This window comes from Staurois parvus, unplaced genomic scaffold (assembly GCF_062004578.1).
Source record: "Staurois parvus isolate SC_StPar_1 unplaced genomic scaffold, SC_StPar_1.0 ptg000236l, whole genome shotgun sequence".
Classification (NCBI taxonomy): Eukaryota; Metazoa; Chordata; class Amphibia; order Anura; family Ranidae; genus Staurois; species Staurois parvus.
This window is the reverse complement of record NW_028318032.1, coordinates 483,416-505,056: the sequence shown is the minus strand read 5'-3', so window position 1 is coordinate 505,056 and position 21,641 is coordinate 483,416. Positions and strand designations below refer to the sequence as shown.

General features: G+C 40.7%; 1 protein-coding gene across 2 annotated transcripts in view; it reads left to right on the top strand.

Annotated features, from left to right (window-relative positions):
- Nucleotides 1-21,641, top strand: part of LOC149460050 (neurotrypsin-like) — a 59,380-nt gene that overhangs the window by 16,346 nt on the left and 21,393 nt on the right. Inside the window, exons 3-9 of one of the 2 annotated variants that reach the window (XM_089680186.1) lie at nt 548-790; nt 1,325-1,463; nt 2,607-2,779; nt 2,922-3,069; nt 7,785-7,963; nt 17,230-17,371; nt 21,045-21,250. In XM_089680186.1, the coding sequence (XP_089536312.1) occupies nt 548-790; nt 1,325-1,463; nt 2,607-2,779; nt 2,922-3,069; nt 7,785-7,963; nt 17,230-17,371; nt 21,045-21,250 (1,230 nt within the window). The remainder of the gene's footprint in view (nt 1-547; nt 791-1,324; nt 1,464-2,606; nt 2,780-2,921; nt 3,070-7,784; nt 7,964-17,229; nt 17,372-21,044; nt 21,251-21,641) is intronic. The other variant, XM_089680187.1, reaches the window with a different exon arrangement.

Below are 21,641 nucleotides of genomic sequence, written 5' to 3'. Positions count from 1 at the left end.
ATCTGGCACCAACATCCATGCCATGTTCAAAGTCACTTAAATCCCTTTTCTTCCCCATCCTGATGCTTGGTTTGAACTTCAGAAAGTTGTTTTCACCATGCCTAAATGCATTGTGTTGCTAGCATGTGATTGGATGATTAGCAATGTGTGCTACCAAGCATTTGAACAGGTGCACCTAATAAAGTGGCCGGTGAGTGTATATGGCTGCTCCAAAGCTCTCTCTCTTCATACCTTCAAACCTCTCTCCATTCTCAACATCCTATCCCCAAGCCTTGACTCCTTTTCCTAAGGATCTTGCTGCAAAACATAGCAGCTTTAGTGTAGCCTTCCCAGACACAACCACTGCATATTGGTAGCTAAACGGGACCAGTGACCATATAATTATTTAAATACTTAATTTCTCCACTGTTACCTGTTCTTGCCATTTGACATTATTATTACCGGTACTCTCTGTGTTTTATAAATTAACAAATCGAATGCCATAAAATGTAATGTATTCATAGATTGAAGAAAAACAAAAACTAAAAAACATTCTTGCTATCTGCAGGTTACAGCCTCTGCTCTGATGGTGTAGCTTCTCTGGGATACTACAATGGCACAATTTCTGTAACAGAGTCTGGTGCAGAATGTCTGAATTGGTCCGAGTTTCCTGATTACATTCAGCAGTACCCTGGTCGAGGACTGGGGAACCATAACTACTGCAGGAACCCTGAAGGAGGAAGGACACCATGGTGTTTTTATCGGCAACCTTCAGGGATGATAAGCTGGGCACACTGTGACTGCAGCCATGGTACTAGACATCTGAAATATACACATTCTAGGATAGATGATGAGAAGTACTGTAGCTGTATATGTAGAGACCAGCATATGAAAGGCTATGATTGATATTTGCACATTTTTATGGGACATATTGCATGGTAATGTTTAAATTCAGACATACTTTATTGTGCGACACTCTAATTCTGGCACAATCCATTCTGTGAAATGGAAGAAAGCTGAAAAAGATTATTCTTCAAATTGTTAATTTCTTTTTTTAGATTTTGTCCACTTTTTTGCACAATTTTTTCACCAATCTGTCTAATTTTCATTATGTTTTTAAACAGCAGACATTTACATTGGTATTTCACAATCAAATGCAGATAAACTAAAGGAAAACCAGATGTAAATTTTAAGCATTTGACTTCTTTGTTTTAATAACCTTGATGTTTTACAAGTGTGATATCTGAGTCTGCCAAGCCTAAGCAGACATAACACTTTATCTGACAAAATGTACTTTTTGCTTAAAATATGTTTAGACTATAAACAGATTAATTGTTCCTACTAGGTGCCATTCGCCTGTTGGGTGATCATCTTACCAAGAGTGGTGGAGTACAGCTGTATCTAAATGGGGTTTGGGGATCAATATGTGCAGATCACTGGACCGATTGGGATGCAAGTGTGGTGTGTAGACAGCTTGGAATCAGGTTAGTCTGAGCAGTTTCTGACACAAGATACACTATACTATGGTATAAGAACCAAGATTAATGTTAATGTGAGTCCTTAGCAATACATTAGAGGTTCTGTAATCAGTTAAAACTTAACATATCCTACTATTAATCTGATATTCCAGTCTTTACATTCCATTTCAGATGCAATTGTTTGCCTCATTCAGGGACATGTTGATATGGATTCAGTGCTGTAAATCTGTTAAGGAAATAAACCATTTCCACTGATTTCCAACTGAGACCACCCATTCAGGGTGTCTAAAAAATATATGTGCAAAGTCTTAAAGTTTGTTTATTTATTTTTATAAAGTAGCTCCAGCTCCCTTAAAACAGCCTGTCCCCCACTGGGTCTGCAGAGACTCTGTGGGTAAGCAGTGGTCTCTCTGCAGCTGTCCAATTCTTGTAAGTCAGAGCTAGAGCTCTCTAACAAGAAGAGAGTTTGACTTTTCTGACGAGAGGGTGTGTTGGACTTCTGAAGAAAAAAAACCCTACTCAGACAGAGAGATCCCTCTCTGCAGACTGCTGGCTGGGTACAGACTGTTTTGGTGAAGATGGAGTTGTTTTATAAACAAAGCAAAACAGTAAGATTTTGCATACTTTTGGTTTTGATGCAGCCTGTATGGATTTAATTGGAAAGTTCATTTAGACTTTACAGAAAACTTGTCATAAACCTTAGAAATTAAAAATGTCCATACAGTAAAAATGCATAAGTGAAGGTTGCCTTCGGTTAGTAGGTACAAACGTGTACTTTGACCTCATATAAATATGGAGTTGGGCTCTCCTACTTATTGGTCCTTTATTGTGATGTGTAGCCTTATTGACTAATGAGTTAGTCTTGGGTTGCATCCAAGAGTGGTGTGAAAGTTTCTGAGCAAAAGTTATGAATTGCATATAACTTCATCTGCCTATATCTCTGAAATGTGGTTTTCACTGAAGTTAACCTCTGCTTATACATTTTTTGATCACATGTTCAGCTGGACGCTCCCAGGTTTATGATTCAGGCTCGATGCTCTATCTAAAGGCATAGTTATGTATTTTCCTGGTAAATGTGCTGCAAATTTTTGTAATTATGTATTTTCTATTTGTGTTAAATGTACATATTCACTTTTATTTTGGCATCAGTGAAATTGGCACAGGCAAAAAAATCTCAGACTATGGATTATGGAATAACCCTGTACATCTTAAGTCTGCTAATTGTCGAGGGGATGAATATGCCCTACTACACTGTAGCTACAGCCAGGGCAAGGACTGCAGACACAGGATGGTAGCAGCAGTTACATGCTCTCCCCCTCAAGGTAATTCTTTAACGCTAGTTTATATTCACTGTCAACTGGCAGGTAATCATATGACTATGTAAATGCATTTGACCAAAGCAGCATTCTAATCTCTGAAACCTTCCCACTCATAAGCTTTTATTTTTCCTTCTCTGAAGAGCAGGTTTAAAGCCGCCCCTTCGATTGGTGGGAGGAAAGGACCACTTTGAGGGTCGTGTTGAAGTGTTTTTTAGCAGTCGGTGGGGAACAATCTGTGATGACCGGTGGGATGACAAAGATGCTGAAGTTATTTGCCGACAGCTGGGATTTAAGTAAGTCCCACCACTTTCTGCTAGACATAGGACCACTCTATTTATAGGGTCAGTAAACCTAGAAAATAAAGTTACTTTAATAAGAAAGAGCTACAATAGTTTCACTTATTAATTTAAACTTTCAGTATGTGTCCAGAATATGAGATATCTGAAGTGATGTAAATGTTTTACGGGGCCTTTTGCTCTGTGTTAGTTGACTGAGAAGAAAAAGTTAGCTTTCAAGACTGCTGAGTATGTTGTTTTTGTACATGAATCAATGAGCAGTGGCGGCATCAGGAGGGTGCTTGTGTGTGCTGACCATACAATATTTATACAATCAACTTTAGATTTACCAACACTGTGTAATATGAGCACCGACCTAAGCTAACCAATTCATTTATATTCAGTCTGGCACCTAAACTGTAACTTCTCTTACAAAGTCATAGTCATAGTCACTGGGTTTGGCTGCTCTTAAAGGGTGAAATATCATCAACTATGCCTAAGAAAGGAAAACACGAGATACACTAAATTGGGGTTTGGAATTTGAGATTTACAATGCTACTTGGGTAATTCAGCTTTTTTGCTATCTTTTTGGGTTTCCCATATCTCTAACCTTCGCTCCTAAATTTTATTCAGAAATACAATTAGAAAGTGATTGGCAACCAATCTAATAAGCCCACTGTACATCAAAGATCCAGCCTTGAGAGTGGATGTACCCAGGAGAGTAAATACTCGGACCTTTAGAGATGTTATCTTGCTATACTACTTTGGGGGTTATTCCACACCACCTACAAAGCTGTCTATATTTATTTCACTGACACCTTAAAGAAACTGGTCACAAGGAATACATGGAGTCTGCCTACGCTGAGCACTCCATTTGAAAATGATAGATGCCAAACAGACCCAACACTTCCTCTTCCTACAACCATGAATGGACAGCTGACCTCAGTGTCATCCCTGAGGAAGAGGACTGTGACCAAATTTGGGCTAAAAAGTCATTCTCCCTTCTGCACTGAAAAATTTTATTTTGATGATATGTTGTACCAACCAGGATAAACAAGTTTGTCCCAATTAACTTTTATAACTCTTATAACTATAGGCAGCACAGTGGCTAAGTGGTTAGCACTTCCACCTAACAGAGCTAGGGTTCAACGGTTCAAATCCCAACCACGGCTCTACCTACCTGGAGTTTGCATGTTTTCCCTGTGCTTTTGTGGGTTTCCTCTGGGTATTCTGGTTTCCTCCCACACTTCAACGACATGCTGGTAGGTTAATTGACTCCTGTCTAAATTGACCCTAGTATGTGTATACATGAATGTAAGTTAGGGACCTTAGATTGTAATCTCCATGAGAACAGAGACTGATGTGAATGTACAAAAGATATGTAAAGTGCTGCATAAATTGTTGGTGCTATATAAGTACCTGTAATAAATAATAAACTCTTGTTTCCAAGAATGTACAGATCTGTGGTTTCATGTACAGATCTGTGGTTTCATGTACACATTTGATGGACCTGCCCAATTGTTCACACTTTCTGGCTAAAAAATTATTATTTTTTTTGCATTAAATCTGATTGTCCAAGCACCATTGGTTCTTTCAATCCCTCTCTTGAGCTCTTGAGTAAATGCCCTACAAATATTATTAATCTGCAATTTGGGCTCCAATTGCAAGAGCTCATGACAAAACAAACCGTAGCCAAACGGGAGAAAAGCTCCAGACTACCTCGCTGAAAAAAAAAACGTATTACACAAACTATGATCCATAAGAATATTGAAACTATTGTACTTTAGAAAATATAAGCACTAAATATACCAAGGTATCGCAAGTATGGGTAGATAAATCTCTACCACCAGGCTTTGATAGCACCCTACTAGAACCTTAAAGATATATTCTCCCATACCAAAATACTGTAGGCTGCACCAGTAAACATTCAGATTAGGTCTTCCTTACTACTCGCGCTACTCTCCACTGTGCCAAAGCTCCTAAAGAAATTCATGAATGTGAACTCCCAAAGATTCCAAATTGTCAAATAATTGACTATTATGACTGTTTTGCAGAGAACATACTCTAAGACATTAGTTTACTGTTATACAGTATATTCTGTAAGTGGGCCAAGATGTTTGTGATGGTTTTCTATGTAGCTTATTATTGACACATACTTCTACCATTGATCCCTGCAATGACCACTGAGAACTTGCAAAACTATGAGTTTTACTTTTTTGAACACTCATTTTCTGAACAGATTTCACACTAGAACATCTCCATACACTTTTATTTTACATTTTTGTAATTTTAATATTTTATTCTTCCAAATGAAAAAATGTTTTTCCTTGAGCCATATACAGTGCCTTGAAAAAGTATTCATACCCCTTGAAATATTCCACATTTTGTTGTGTTACAACCAAAAATATAAATGTATTTTATTGGGATTCTATGTGATAGACCAACACAAAGTGGCACATAATTGTGAAGTGGTAAATAATTTTCAAAATGTTTTACAAATATCTGAAAAGTGTGGTGTGCATTTGTATTCAGCACCCTTTAATCTGATACCCCAACTAAATTCTAGTGGAACCAATTGCCTTCAAAGGTCACCTAATTATTATTAAATAGAGTCCACCTATGTGTAATTTAATCTTAGTACAAATACAGCTGTTCTGTGAGGCCCTTGGAGGTTTATTAACATTAGGAAACAAACAGCATCATGAAGGCCAAGGAACACACCAGACAGGTCAGGGATAAAATTGTGAAGAAGTATAAAGTAGGGTTAGGTTATCCCAAAAAATATCCCAAGCTTTGAACATCTCACGGAGCACTGTTCAATCCAGCAACCTAAAATGGAATGAGTATGGCACAACTGCAAACCTACTAAGACATGGCTGTCCACCTAAACTGACAGGCCGGGCAAGGAGAGCATTAATCAGAGAAGCAGCCAAGAGACCTATGGTAACTCTGGAGGAGCTGCAGAGCTCCACAGCTCACGTAGGAGAATCTGTCCACAGGACAACTATTAGTCGTGCGCTCCACAAATCTGGCCTTTATAGAAGAGTGGCAAGAAGAATGCCATTGTTGAAAGAAAGTCAAACGAAGTCCCATTTGCAGTTTGCAAGATGCCATGTGGAGGACACAGAAAACATATGGAAGAAGGTGATCTGGTCAGATGAGACCAAAATGTAACTTTTTGGCCTAAAAGCAAAACGCTATGTGTGGCGTAAAACTAACACTGCACATCACCCTGAACACACCATCCCCACCGTGAAACATGGTGGTGGCAGCATCATGTTGTGAGGATGTTTTTCTTCAGCAGGGACAGGGAAGCTGGTCAGAAATGATGGGAAGAAGGATGGAGCCAAATACAAGGCAAGCTTAGAGAAAAACCTGTTAGAGTCTGCAAAAGTCTTCAGACTGGAGCGGAGGCTCACCTTCCAGCAGGGCAATGACCCTAAACATACAGCCAGAGCTACAATGGAATGGTTTAGATCAAAGCATATTGATGTGTTAGAATGGCCCAGTCAAAGTCCAGACCTAAATCCAATTGAGAATCTGTGGCAAGACTTGAAAATTGAATTGAAAAGACTCCATCCAATCTGACAGAGCTTGAGCTGTTTTGCAAAGAAGAATGGGCAAAAATGTCACTCTCCAGATGTGCAAAGCTGGTAGAGACATCCCCAAAAAGACTTGCAGCTGTAATGGCATTGAAAGGTGGTTCTGCAAAGTATTGACTCAGAGGGGCTGAATACGAATGCACGCCACACTTTTCCAATATTTATTTGTGAAAAATGTTCAAAACCATTTATCATTTTCTTTCTACTTTACAATTATGTGCCACTTTGTATTGGTCTATCACATAAAATCCCAATAAAATACATTTAAGTTTTTGGTTGTAACATGACAAAATGTGGAAAATTTCAAGGGGTATGAATACTTTTTGAAGGCACTGTACGCTTAATAAGCAGTGCTCCATTCCGTTGTATCTTGTTAGAAGCTGCACAGTTTTTAGCCAGCCTTCTAAGGGCTCATGTACACTGCAGCTGATAAACTCACATTTAGTAGCTGTTCAGCGTTTTTTTCAGCAGCCCCTGAACTCACCCTAATGTCTTCCTATGTGTGCATGTACACAGCTTCGTTTACAGTTGTTTACAGGCATTTGAGTTTACAGTTTTTTTTTTGAATGCAGAAAACTTGTGTTCAGCAGTCGATTTGATCAGCGTTTCAAACACAAAACGCTTGTAAATGCAGCTAAACGTGGCAAATCGCGTTTATAAGCGTTTGTGTTTGAAATTTTTTTTTAACTCTTCTAGATCCCGATGCTGTCCAGAGCCTTTTTTCATCATGAAAAATGCATGCAAAGCGTTTTCAAGGTACTCAGATGGACAAAACACTGAACACAGGATGTTCCTACCAAGCTTGTCACAGATTGTAATGAAACATTGCTTGTGTGCAAACGCACATAAACGTGCATAAACACATTATGCAAACATTCTAAACATACTTTTTTAACCTACGTTTTCCAGCAGTCAGTTTCCATTGTTCAGAAGTGTCCCGTGTACATGGGGCCTAATGCTTACCAAGTGATTTCATAGTAATATGGTCAGAACTAGAAATACATCTATTTTATTCTGTTTACTAAATGATATTGCTTGCTTCATGTATCGTTGTCTAAGGCAAGAGATTTTAATCATGTATGGTACATTTCTCATATTTTGTTTTCAAAATATATATTATATATCTTAAAGGGGCAAGCCGAAAGCCTTGGTGTGGGCACACTATGGACAAGGCTCAGGTCCTATATTACTTGATGAAGTGGAGTGTTTAGGAAATGAAACTTCATTAGACCTTTGTAAGAAGAATGAATGGGAACATCACAACTGTGACCATATTGAAGATGCTGGAGTTTCCTGTAACCCTTATGTAGGTAGGTTGAGATTTAAAGAAAGTGTGTGCTATGTTTTGTTTTTTTTGTGATTTTTTTTTTAACTTGTGACGGCACCGTTGATGCAATTACACTCTATTGTAGCTTCACTACCCCCAGCCCCAGACCTCAGGGTACAAACGCTTCATAGGAATGAGTGCAGAGGCACAGGCATGGTTCAGATGATTTCGACAAAAGACCATGTAGCCTTGTTGGCAGATTGGGGAAAGATGAGTAAAAGTCTGGCAGGAGGGCAGGGGGCAGGATAGCGGTGGGAGAATCTACAATGTAAGTGTACCTGCACTAAGTCTACCTGCATAGAGCTTCTGTCTTTAATCCAGACCATGCTGCAGCATACTAGCAAGTCCTTCTTTCTGCAATCTGGTTGTGGCGGAACCATTCCGCCTGGACTTCCTCCTGAGCGATGTGTCTCAGCCAATGGTCCCCTTTTCCAGCAAGTCTTCCAGCGCTCTGCCAAGGCGGGTATTAGAGCTCAAGGACAATATTTCTTCGATATCCCAAACCACGAGTCGGAACTTTATGTAGGGTGAATGAATTAATACTTTATTGAACACAGCTCAGTTTATACAGCACATCCTGGCAGTAATCCCTGCCCCTTCACCCCCACCCCCACCAGACAGTCTGGCACCTGGTTTTCCCCATCCACAACAAAACTCTACAGCACAACACAATAGCACAGTATGAAATCTAGAGAAGTGAAAGACTACAAGTTCACATTACTTTAAACAAACAGTGTCGAATGAAGTGAAAACAAACAAAGAGCGCACCAACCTTGCGCATGACCTCAGTAAGCCAAAATTTATTAATTACAGAATAATACTCACAAACACTGAAGTATATCATGCATGTAAGTCCTCAAAGGGACTAAAGATAAAAGCAGCCTGCGTGAGTCCCATCAGAGGAGTGGACACTCAGGGAACAGTTGACGCGTTTCTAAGGACGAACCTTCTTCATCAGAGCTTGACTGAACAATGAGTGATCACTCCTATATGTAGTCCTATATATATCCTGTATATAATGATCACTCATTGTTCAGTCAAGCTCTGATGAAGAAGGTTCGTCCTTTGAAACGCGTCAGCTGTTCCCTGAGTGTCCACTCCTCTGATAGGACTCGCAGAGGCTGCTTTTATCCTTAGTCCCTTTGAGGACTTACATGCATGATATACTTCAGTGTTTGTGAGTATTATTCTGTAATTAATAAATTTTGGCTTACTGAGGTAATGCACAAGGTTGGTGCGCTCTTTCTTTGTTTTCTCTTCACAGTATTGGTCGGGCTTCCCCAGCCTTGTTTGGAGCTGCACAACCCCATATGCACTGGTGGTAGAAACTTTCAAGTCCTGACTCCATCTACCTACCCCGTGTTGGGTCATAGGGCGCAAGAGAGTTTGTTTTCTTTCTATTAAACAATGTAGAATGCCTGTCTACATAACAGCTGCTAACCATATACAGCTTTAAAAACAAGGGGATAAAACTGGAACAGAAAGGGCAAAATGTTATCACAAAGGGACGGTTCGTCACACTGGTAACCCTAGAACCCCTGTCACCTACCTATTTGTAATGCAGACTAGGGATTCCCAAACACCCCTACGGAAGGCTGCTTAGTGAATCTCAAGCTTTGATGTATCAAAACATCAGTTTTAAAGATATTCTCACAACCACCAGTATATAAATCTGCCTTGGAAATTTGAATGCTTTATGGTGATAAATCAAGCAAAGACAGAGAGAGAGAGAATGTAACAATGTGAAGCCTTCAGAGCACACTTGTGAGGAGATATGGAACCTAGCTACATAAAAATCAGATTAGGGTAAACTCAGTAGACTTCTAATTTCTTCAGAACATTAGCAGTTTATAGATTTTTACTTGTTACCTGAAATTGCTGTTCCGTATTCCCCCCACCTTGCCCAGGACCCTCCAATTTCCCCTTCATAGCACTGCCACCCTCTCTGATTTTCTCATCCTTAGTACTCACAATCAGTGAACACGCTTGGTCCACCCTTCATCTCCCTTTTCCTAAAGTTGGCCATACACAGTTAGTCTTTTTCAGCATTTGCCGCTGTCAGAATACACTGAGGCTGCAGCTGCTGATCAACAGAAAACTTTCAACATAATCAATTAAACAATAGACTTCTGTTGACTGAGCAGGGGAGTCCACACACTGATTGAAATTCAGTTGGTCCAGCAGGGACTGGATACATTTCAATTAGTGTATGGTCAGCTTTAGGCTAGCCACGCTCAGCCAGATTTCTCGTCCTAAGCCCCACAGCCAGAACGAGGGAAATAACTTGATTTCCCCATCCTCACTTAACAGCAATGGATGGCCAAATCTTCTCTGCCATCTTATTATATTCAGGCAGCCTAAGCACCCATGGTTGTTTGAATACCCAGTGACTGTGTCTGATAGGATGCAGTCACCGTTTGAGTAACAATTTTCCACCAGGCTCTGTCAATTGTTAAATGGAGGTGCCGACAAGCTCATATTTCATGTTGAATTCTCCAAAATTCGAACCTATTATGACTAGCTTAACACTTCTCCAACTGCCCTTCCCACTCATTTCCCAGATAAGTGCTCCACACTCACCTGCCTGTGCAGGTACTGCCCTTTTCAGTGTACCTAAACAGGTAATTTTCTTTCATCTGCATTTTCATTTGTTTGTTCACTTGCTGTTAGATGAAACTTTTTTTTTTTTTCATGTTTTTGTATTTCCATTTGTATTTGAGTCTTTAACTGTGTTGTAAAAATAACCAAAATGCCCAATAAATATTTGTTGAAAAATAAATCTTAAAAAAAGAGAGTCATCTATTGTAATATTGTGCAAGTTCTCCCACTTAAAAAGATGAGAGAGGCCTGTAATTGGCATCATAGGTAGACCTCAACTATGAGAGACAAAATGAGAAAAAAAATCCAGACAATCACATTGGCTGATTTGGATAGAATTTATTTGCAAATTATGGTGGAAAATAAGTATTTGGTCACCTACAAACAAGCAAGATTTCTGGCTCTCACAGACCTGTACCTTCTTCTTTAAGAGGCTCCTCTGTCCTGCACTCATTACCTGTATCAATGGCACCTGTTTGAACTTGTTATCAGTATAAAAGACACCTGTCCACAACCTCAAACAGTCACACTCCAAACTCCACTATGGTGAAGACCAGAGAGCTGTCGAAGGACACCAGAAACAAAATTGTAGACCTGCACCAGACTGGGAAGACTGAATCTGCAATAGGCAAGCAGCTTGGTGTGAACAAATCAACTGTGGGAGCAATAATTAGAAAATGGAAGACATACAAGACCACTGATAATCTCCCTCGATCTGGGGCTTCACGCAAGATCTCACCCTGTGGGGTCAAAATGATCACAAGAACGGTGAGCAAAAATCCCAGGACCACACGGGGGGACCTAGTGAATGACCTGCAGAGAGCTGGGACCAACATAAAAAAGGCTACCATCAGTAACACACTACGCAGCCAGGGACTCAGATCCTGCAGTGCCAGACGTGTCCCCCTGCTTAAGCCAGTACATGTCCGGGCCCATCTGAAGTTTGCTAGAGAGCATTTGGATGATCCAGAAGAATGTCATATGGTCAGATGAAACCAAAATAGAACTGTTTGGTAGAAACACAACTCATCGTGTTTGGAGGAGAGAGAATGCTGAGTTGCATCCAAAGAACACCATACCTACTGTGAAGCATGGGGGTGGCAACATCATGCTTTGGGGCTGTTTCTCCACAAAGGGACCAGGACGACTGATCCATGTACAGGACAGAATGAATGGGGCCATGTATCGTGAGATTTTGAGTGCAAACCTCCTTCCATCAGCAAGGGCATTGAAGATGAAATGTGGCTGGGTCTTCCAACATGACAATGATCCCAAACATACCGCCCGGGCAACAAAGGAGTGGCTTCGTAAGAAGCATTTCAAGGTCCTGGAGTGGCCTAGCCAGTCTCCAGATCTCAACCCCATAGAAAACCTTTGGAGGGAGTTGAAAGTCCGTGTTGCCCAGCGACAGCCCCAAAACATCACTGCTCTAGAGGAGATCTGCATGGAGGAATGGGCCAACATACCAGCAACAGTGTGTGCCAAACTTGTGAAGACTTACAGGAAACGTTTGACCTCTGTCATTGCCAACAAAGGATATATAACAAAGTATTGAGATGAACTTTTGATATTGACCAAATACTTATTTTCCACCATAATTTGCAAATACATTCTTTCCAAATCAGCCAATGTGATTGTCTGGATTTTTTTTCTCATTTTGTCTCTCATAGTTGAGGTCTACCTATGATGCCAATTACAGGCCTCTCTCATCTTTTTAAGCCGGAGAACTTGCACAATTGGTGGCTGACTAAATACTTTTTTGCCCCACTGTATTTTATATAATTCTTTTTTATATTTTTTTTAAAGTGTTACTAAACACACAACAGTAGAATCAGTCTGTATATGCAGTAAAGCATGCTTGTTATACTCACTGTGGAACCTAAGGGGTTAATGCTCTGCCTTGTGTAAAAAAGCTGTTTGATCCTTTCTTCTCTGTTCCTCCCCTATTTCAAGCGACCACCTCTTATCTCCAGACTGAACCGTAGGCATACACATGCTCAGTTTGGTGTGTATTGCTAGAGCGTTTTTTTTGTTTTTTTTCTTGGGAGAGTACATGTGATTAGCACAGGGCCAATCAGCGCTGTCCAGACAGAGGTCAGGGGATTTCCATCCTCCTAGAGCAGAAAGAAAACTCCTCCTACAAGCTTTAGCTAGTGGTGGGCTGGACACTGATAGAAGTCACAAGACTGCTCTAACTGCTAATGAGAAAAGGTATTTAGCAGTTTATATTTACTAAAATAATTGCATTTCCATGTTCTGTGCACTGTGGAAGACCAGATATAGTGAATGCAGGGTCCGGGGTTTAGTAAAACTTTAACTTTATTGATATCATAAGGGGGCTAACAAGCCCTTTGAGAGCCAAATGAAAGTGATGGAGAAGCTCTAGAGCCGCCCAATCACTTTTTTTTTTTTTTTTAAAAAGCTCTTAAAGCCAGTACCAAGCTCAGAGCTGCAGCAACAACTGTGAGTGTAATTTACCAACTTTTCTTTCATACCAATTATAAACGTACCTTGATAGACGAGTGGCTAAAACCAAACTCCAGCTTTCTGCTCTGCATATAGCTTGGGTAGGCCAAGCTGGTCCAAACAAACTATTACCTTTGTAAATAGATGCGCCAACTGTGAGCACTGTATAAAAAGTATTTAGCATTAGTTTCCTGTCCTGTTCCTGGAACAAAATCGAATGGGGCTGACTGATGCTCCGCCATTCACAGGGAGCTTTGTATTTTATGATGGAAAGTCTCCGTTCCATTGCCAGAACACAATGATGTATACTGTATGTAGCTGATGTTACGTACAGTTTTTATACTGTGCTCACAGAAGAGGCATCTGTTAGTGAAGGTAACAGTTTGTTTGGACCAGCTTGGTCCAAAGGAACTATTTTAAAGTGACAGAAATCTGGACATCAGCTTTAACTTGATTCGGTATATACCTTTACATTAAGTACATATGGTTTGCTTAAATGGTTGTGAAATTCATACTTTCTTTTGTAGGCTCCATGCACGCTAGTGTTTTTTTTAAGCTCCTAGAAGCTGTTATTAGCATTTTTTTCTGCTCCTAGAAGCTAAATAGTGTTATCCTATGTGTCCATGCATACTACTAAGCTATTAGCATTTTTTTGAACGTCAGCTTCTGGGTGCACAACAAACCTTTTTCTTTAGAGTTTTTTTGGAACATTTGTTGCAGCAGAAAAAACCCTCCTAAACCCTCCTAAGAGTTTTTTTTTCTAGCTTTTTTTCCTCTACATGTACTGTAAAAATGCTAACAAAGCACTAATGCTCCTAAACATTTCTGTATGCTACTAACATGCTACTAAAAAATGCTATTACCAACAGTTTGTATCCAGCAATTTGGCCAGCATTTATTGAGCTTAGAAAAAAACACTAGTGTGTATGGAGCCTTAGATGAGAAAAAAAGACATAATTTTAGTACAAAGTATGTAAGCAAAGGCTATACCACAGCCAGGCCTAGGCTGGGACAAAAATTAGGCCCGGGCATTTTAGACTGAGCAGCCAATTTCCGGCTGGGCATTTGTGGGGGCAGTTGGTGACGGAATATTCACGGAGTCGATCCTCTGCACTGAAATGTAAAGGGGCACTGTGATATAAAGGGTACTGCACAGTGTCCCTTTCATTACAGTGCCCCTAGAGATATAATGACAATGCCCCCTATATATTCAAAGAGACAGCCCAATTCAGCAAAGAGGCAGCCCAGTCCAGCAGAGAGGCAGCCCAGTCCAGCAAAGAGATATCCCCATATAGCAAAGAGACATCCCAATCCAGCAAAGACACATCCCAATCCACAAAGACATCCCAATCCACAAAAAGATGAGCTGTCTCTTTGCTGGACAGGGATATCTATTTGCTGGATGGGGATGTCCCTTCTTTGACAGGGCTGTCTCTTTGCTGGATTGGGGTGTCTCTTTGCTGGACCCAACTGAGCAAAGAGACATCCCCATCCAACAAAGAGACATCCCAATCCAGCAAAGAGACATCCCTGTCCAGCAAAGAGACATCCCGCCCAGTAAAGAGACAGCCCCTCCAGTAAAGAGGCAACTCAACCAGCAAAGAGACAGCCCAATCCAGCAAAGAGACAGCTCAACCAGTAAAGAGACAGCCCATCCAGCAAAGAGATTGCCCAACCAAGCAAAGAGATGGCCCAGTCCAGTAAAGAGACATCCCATTCAGCAAAGAGACAGCCTCTCCAGTAAAGAGACAGCCCCTCCAGTAAAAAGATAGCCCCTCCAGCAAGGAGACAGCTCATCCAGCAAAGAGACAGCCCCTCTAGCAAAGAGACAGCCCATCCAGCAAGGAAACAGCCCATCCAGTAAAGAGACAGCTCAAGCACTAAAGGGACAGCCCTTACAGCAAAGAGATGGCCTAATCCAGCAAAGAGACAACTCAGTCAAGCAGAGAGACAGCTGTCTAGCAAAGAGACAGCCCATCCAGCAAAGAGACAGACCAATCCAGCAAAGAGACAGACCAATCCAGCAAAGAGACAGCTCATCCAGCAAAGAGACAGCCCGTCCAGCAAGCAGACAGCTCATCCAGTAAGAAGACAGCCCATCCAGCAAAGAGACAGCCTGTCCAGACAGCAGACAGCTCATCCAGTAAAGAGACAGCTCATCCAGCAAAGAGACAGCCTGTCCAGCCAGCAGACAGCTCATCCAGTAAAGAGACAGCTCATCCAGTAAAGAGACAGCTCATCCAGTAAAGAGACAGCTCAACCAGCAAAGAGACGGCCCAATCCAGCAAAGAGACGGCCCAATCCAGCAAAGAGACGGCCCAATCCAGCAAAGAGACAGCCCAATCCAGCAAAGAGACGGCCCAGTCCAGCAAAGAGACGGCCCAGTCCAGCAAGGAGACAGCCCATCCAGCAAGGAGAAAGCTCAACCAGCAAAGAGACAGCTCAATCCAGCAAAGAGACAGCCCGTCCAGCAAAGAGACAGCCCAATCCAGCAAAGAAACATCCCATCCTGTAAAGAGACAGCCCAGTCCAGCAAAGAGACAGCCCAATCCACCCCCCCCCCCCCCACACACACACACACACACACACACACCGCTGCTACAGAGCGGGATGTATGGCTGCACTGCACTCACCTCCCTCCCCTGTGGAGCCATCATGGTTAGGTGAGATCCCGCCATGCTCAGTGCAGTGCATTTCCTGCGGCCGGTTTGGAAGGTGTGTCCCCTACTAGCAGGTTCTCTTCTGCATCTCCTAATTTGCCGGAACCGGCCCTGCTGTAGGCACAGCCACATAGCGAGAGGCGAGCGGCGGCCGCGGTCTGTGTTAACCCTGTCCAGACCGCGGTCGCCACTTACCTCCTTCTGAGCGGCCCAGTCATCCACAGGCCACTCTTCCTAGGACACGCAGCCCCGGACCATCGGGCAAATTTCCGATGTGCCCTATGGCCAGTCAGGGCCCTCATTTATTCTGACCATAAAAAATTAATATACAAAAATTATTTGTATGGGGTGAGCTTTTGTTCACCCTTATTTTACTGTATACTGAGTTAAAAAAACAAAAAACACAAAAACAATGCAATAATAATGCAGTAATAGAGAGGCTGGATGAAAGGTTTACTGTAGTATAACACTTTTGCTAGCTGAATAGTACATTATGTACATCCAAACAAAAAGATGAACAACTGAGGAGGAAAGAGGGACAAAGAGATTTGGTTTCAAAAGAGGTACAGTCTGCCCAAATAAAGAACAGCTTGGAGCTTTGGAATAAAGTGCAGAATCTTGTGAGCTGCTATGCCAGATAGTCATGCAAAATAATATGGAAAATAAAATGTTAATAGAAAATAAAAATAGAAATAAAATGAGATTGTGAATCTCTCACAGCATGCACATTCCCATACAAAATGTTTTTTATAACATAAAATAACTTGATTGATATTTTTTGGACCTATGGAAACTGCACACATTGTTAAAGCGGACCTCCAGTCAAAAGGGGAAGTTCTGCTTTTACAACTTGTCCCCCACTCCCCATTAAGGATTGGCATTTTTGGGGAGCAGGTACCTGAATTTGACAGGTACCTGCTTCCACTTTCACTCTGACCACCTAGGCAATCAGAAGCCGAAGTTCTCCATCCCGCCCCGCCCAGCAGTCTTCTGAGACACGTAACAGGTCCCAGATGACTGCAGGACCATTCACAATGCGCAACACTGCTCGTGCATGCGCAGTGGCCACCCAGCTATGAAGCCGCAAGCTGTCACCGCAGGGTGCCCACACTTAAGATGCCGGGGACAGAGGATGGACAGTGAACCCGGCTGGGATGAGGACACCACTGGATTCTGGGATAGGTGAGTGGATGTTTTTCAATGTCAGCAGCTACAGTTTTTGTAGCTGTTGACCTTTATTTTTATTTTTTTTACAGGAGACTGGAGCTCCGTTTTAATGAGATCTGTGCTGAAAAATGAGGCAATGGAACTGCAAAGAGTAAACACTTTGTCATTCACAATAATGGCACAGATCTACACTGATCAGCCATAACTTTATGACTGACAGATTAAGTGAATAACATTGATTATCTCGTTAGAATATATCATACATTGTGTGAGCTGTTTGATATGCATGTAAATGATCCAATAATGAACATATGTCTTTGTTATTATGTATATTTATGTAGCTGTATATTTAATTCAGATGGTGCACTAAAATTGACTGGAGGGAAGGAGGCTGGTGAAGGAAGGCTGGAAATATTTTACAAGGGAGAATGGGGTACAGTTTGTGATGATGGATGGACTGAACTTAATGCCCAGGTGGTCTGCAGGCAGCTTGGTTACAGGTATTTATTACATGTCATCAATAATACAGTTGTATCATAAAAGAGTTGTGTTCAAAACTTTACTAATATATATACAGTATTCTAATATATATAATATATATGTGCAATAGGTATAGGTACACGTGTGTACGTGTGTGTGTATATACAGTATGTATGTGTGTGTATACAGTATGTATGTGTGTGTATACAGTATGTGTGTGTGTGTGTATACAGTATGTATGTGTGTATACAGTATGTATGTGTGTGTATATACAGTATGTGTGTGTGTACACACACAGTGCTAAGAGAAAGTATTTGCCCCTTCCTGATGTTTTTGTTTTTTTTGCATATTTGTCACACCTAAATGATTCAGATCATCAAACAAATTGTAATATTACACAAAGATAACCCAAGTAAATACAAAATGCAGTTTTTAAATGATTATTTAATTTATTAAGAAAAAAAAGCTGTCCAAACCTGCCTGGCCCTATGTATAAAAATTGCCCCCTAAACCTAATAACTGGATGTGCCACCCTTGGCAGCAACAACTGCAATCAAGCATTTGCAATAACTGGCAATGAGTCTTTCACATTTCTGTTGAGGAATTTTGGGTCACTCTTCATTGCAGAAATTTTTAATTCAGCCACATTAGAGGGTTTTTGAGCATGAACAGCCTGTTTAAGGTCATGCCACAGCATCTCAATCAGATTTAAGTCTCAACTTTGACTAGGCACTCCGAAACCTTAATTTTGTTTTTTATGAGCCATTCAGAGGTGGACATGCTGGTGTGTTTCAGATCACTAGTCTGCTGTATAACCCCAGTGCGTTTTAGCCTGAGGTCACAAACTGATGGCCAGACATTCTCCTTCAGAATTTTCCAGTAGAGTGCAGAATTCATGGTTCCATCAATTATGGCAATTCGTCCAGGTCCAGAAGCTGCAAAGTAGCCCCAGACCATCACACTACCACCATCATGTTTGACAGTTGGTATGATGTTCTTTTTATGACATGCTGTGTTAGTTTTACGACAGATGTAATGGGACGCGCACCTTCCAAAAAGTTCAACTTTGTCTCATCAGTCCACAGAATACTTGCCCAAAAGTATTGGGGATAACCAAGATGTCCTTTGGCAAATGTGAGACGAGCCTTTGTGTTCTTTTTTGGTCAGAATTGGTTTATGCCTTGAACTCTCCCATGGATGCCATTTTTGCCTAGATTCTTTCTTATTGTTGAATCATGAACACTGATCTTAACTGAGGCAAGTGAGGCCTGCAGTTCTTTAGATGTTTTGTTCTTTTTTTACCTCCTGGATGAGTCGTTGTTGTGCTCTTGGAGTAATTTTGGTAAGCCGGCCACTCCTGGGAAGGTTCACCACTGCTCCAAGTTTTCTGCATTTGTGGATAATGGCTCTCACCGTGGTTCTCTGGCCTCAGAAATGGTTTTATAACCCTTTCCAGTCTGATACATATAATTTAATTTGTTTCCCATCTGTTCTTGAACTTCTTTAGATTGATGTGTTGCTTTTTGAGATCTTTTAGTGTGCTTCACTTTGTCAGACAGCTTCTATTTAAGTGATTTTTTGATTCAACAGGTCTGACAGTAATCAGGCCTGAGTGTGGCAAGTGAAATTTAACTCCGTTTTCCAAACATTGTGGTTAATCACTGTTCATTCATGATTTAGCAAGGGGGGGGGGTTACTTCTTCACACAGGGCCAGGCTGGTTTGAACAGCTTTTTTCCCTTAATAAATTAAATCATAGTTTAAAAACTGGATTTTTTATTTACTCGGGGTATCTTATTACATTTTTGTTTGGTGATCTGAACTATTTAATGGGGGGGAGGCAAATACTTTTTGTACTTTTTGTGTGTGTGTGTGTATATGTGTGTGTGTGTATATATATATATATATATATATATATACAGTGGGGATCGGAAGTTTGGGCACCCCAGCTAAAAATTTGTATTAATGTGCATAAAGAAGCCAAGGAAAGATGGAAAAATCTCCAAAAGGCATCAAATTACAGATTAGACATTCTTATAATATGTCAACAAAAGTTAGATTTTATTTCCATCATTTACACTTTCAAAATAACAGAAAACAAAAAAATTGCGTCTGCAAAAGTTTGGGCACCCTGCAGAGTTAATAACTTGTACTGCCCCCTTTGGCAAGTATCACAGCTTGTAAACACTTTTTGTAGCCAGCAAGAGTCTTTCAATTCTTGTTTGAGGTATCTTTGCCCATTCTTCCTTACAAAAGTCTTCTTTCTGGGCTGTCTGTCACGCACTGCTTTTTTAAGGTCTATCCATAGATTTTCAATTATGTTGAGGTCAGCAGATTGTGAAGGCCATGGCAAAACCTTCAGTTTACGCCTCTTGATGTAATCCCCCGTGGATTTCGAGGTGTGTTTAGGATCATTATCCATTTGTACAAGCCATCCTGTCTTTAACTTCAGCTTTTTCACAGATGGCATCAAGTTACCATCCAAAATTTGCTGAAATTTTATTGAATCCATTTTTCCTTCTACTCGTGAGATGTTGCCTGTGCCACTGGCTGCAACACAACCCCAAAGCATGATTGATCCAACCCCATGCTTAACAGTTGGACAGAGGTTCTTTTCATTAAATTCTGTGCCCCTTCTTCTCCAAACGTACCTTTGCTCATTCCGGCCAAAAAGTTCAATTTTAACCTCATCGGTCCACAGAACTTGTTTCCAAAATGCATCAGGCTTGTCTATATGTTCATTTGCAAAGTTCAAACGATGATTTTTGTGGTGAGGACGTAGAAGAGGTTTTCTTCTGATGACTCTTCCATGAAGACCATATTTGTACAAGTATCTCTTTATAGTGGAATAGTGTACCACAACTCCAGTGTCTGCCAGATCTTTCTGGAGGGATCGTGCAGTCAAACGTGGGTTTTGAATTGTTTTTCTCACAATCCTGCGAGCTGTTCTGTCTGATATTTTTCTTGGTCTTCCAGATCTTGCTTTAACTTCCACTGTTCCTGATGACTGCCATTTCTTAATTACATTCCGAACAGAGGATATTGACATCTGAAAACGCTTTGCTATCTTCTTATAGCCTTTTCCAGCTTTGTGAGCGTCAACTAGTTTCAGTTTCAGTTTTCTAGACAACTGCTTAGAAGAACCCATGGTGCTGATTGTTGGGGCAAGGTCAGATGAGTCTGGGCATTTAAAACCTTTGGGATTGACATAACCTGGTCTTCCCAGACGATGATTGAGAACAATCCATGACACTGGCAGATCTCAGCTTTGCAAAGGGGGCAGGCAGTGCATGCTATAAATTCTGCAGGGTGCCCAAACTTTTGCAGACGCCATTTTTTTGTTTTCTGTTATTTTGAAAGTGTAAATAATGGAAATGAAATCTAACTTTTGTTGACATATTATAAGAATGTCTAATCTGTAATTTGATGCCTTTTGGAGATTTTTTTCCATCTTTTTTTGGCTTCTTTATGCACATTAATACAAATTTTTAGCTGGGGTGCCCAAACTTTCGATCCCCACTGTGTATATATATATATATATATATATATATAAATAATGCACAAACTGAATGACCGAATGAATCATGTATAATCATATTAATAAGTTTACTGAAGAATGGGAAAGAGAATAATAATAATTCTTGCACGCCTGTCAATGTAATTTTGTTTTTTCAATCGGTTATTTGCCTTGCAGTGGTCCTTCTAACTTGGCATCAAAGTTGAAGTATGGAGCTGGAGAAGGACTGATTCTTCTGGATGATGTGTCTTGCACAGGCAAAGAGCGCACTCTAGTGGACTGTACACGTAGTAGCTGGGGCCAGCATGACTGCTCTCACTCTGAGGATGTGGGAGTGCAGTGCTCCAATGACACCAATGACATCTTTGAAATATTACCAACAGGTAGTATTCTTCATAACTTATTCTTTGCAGAGAGATCAAAGTTTCATTATTTTGGATAAAATGGACATCAAATCTATTTAAGCAAGGGCGTCTACTTTCTGTGCCTTTGTACAGGGACTAATTCATCAAACTCTGTACTTGTTGAATTGCTACTTTCACATATCAGACCTTTATTCCAACTTACATTTTTGTTGAATTTCTTTGCATAGCTTCCAAATGTTTTTTTTTTTTATAATGGTCAACATGCCAAAACACAATTGTATACTATCTATCTATCTATCTATCTATCTATCTATCTATCTATCTATCTATCTATCTATCTATCTATCTATCATTCCTGTATTTATTATCCACCTATTTTCTTTGTCTGTCTAATGTCCAATAGCTTCAT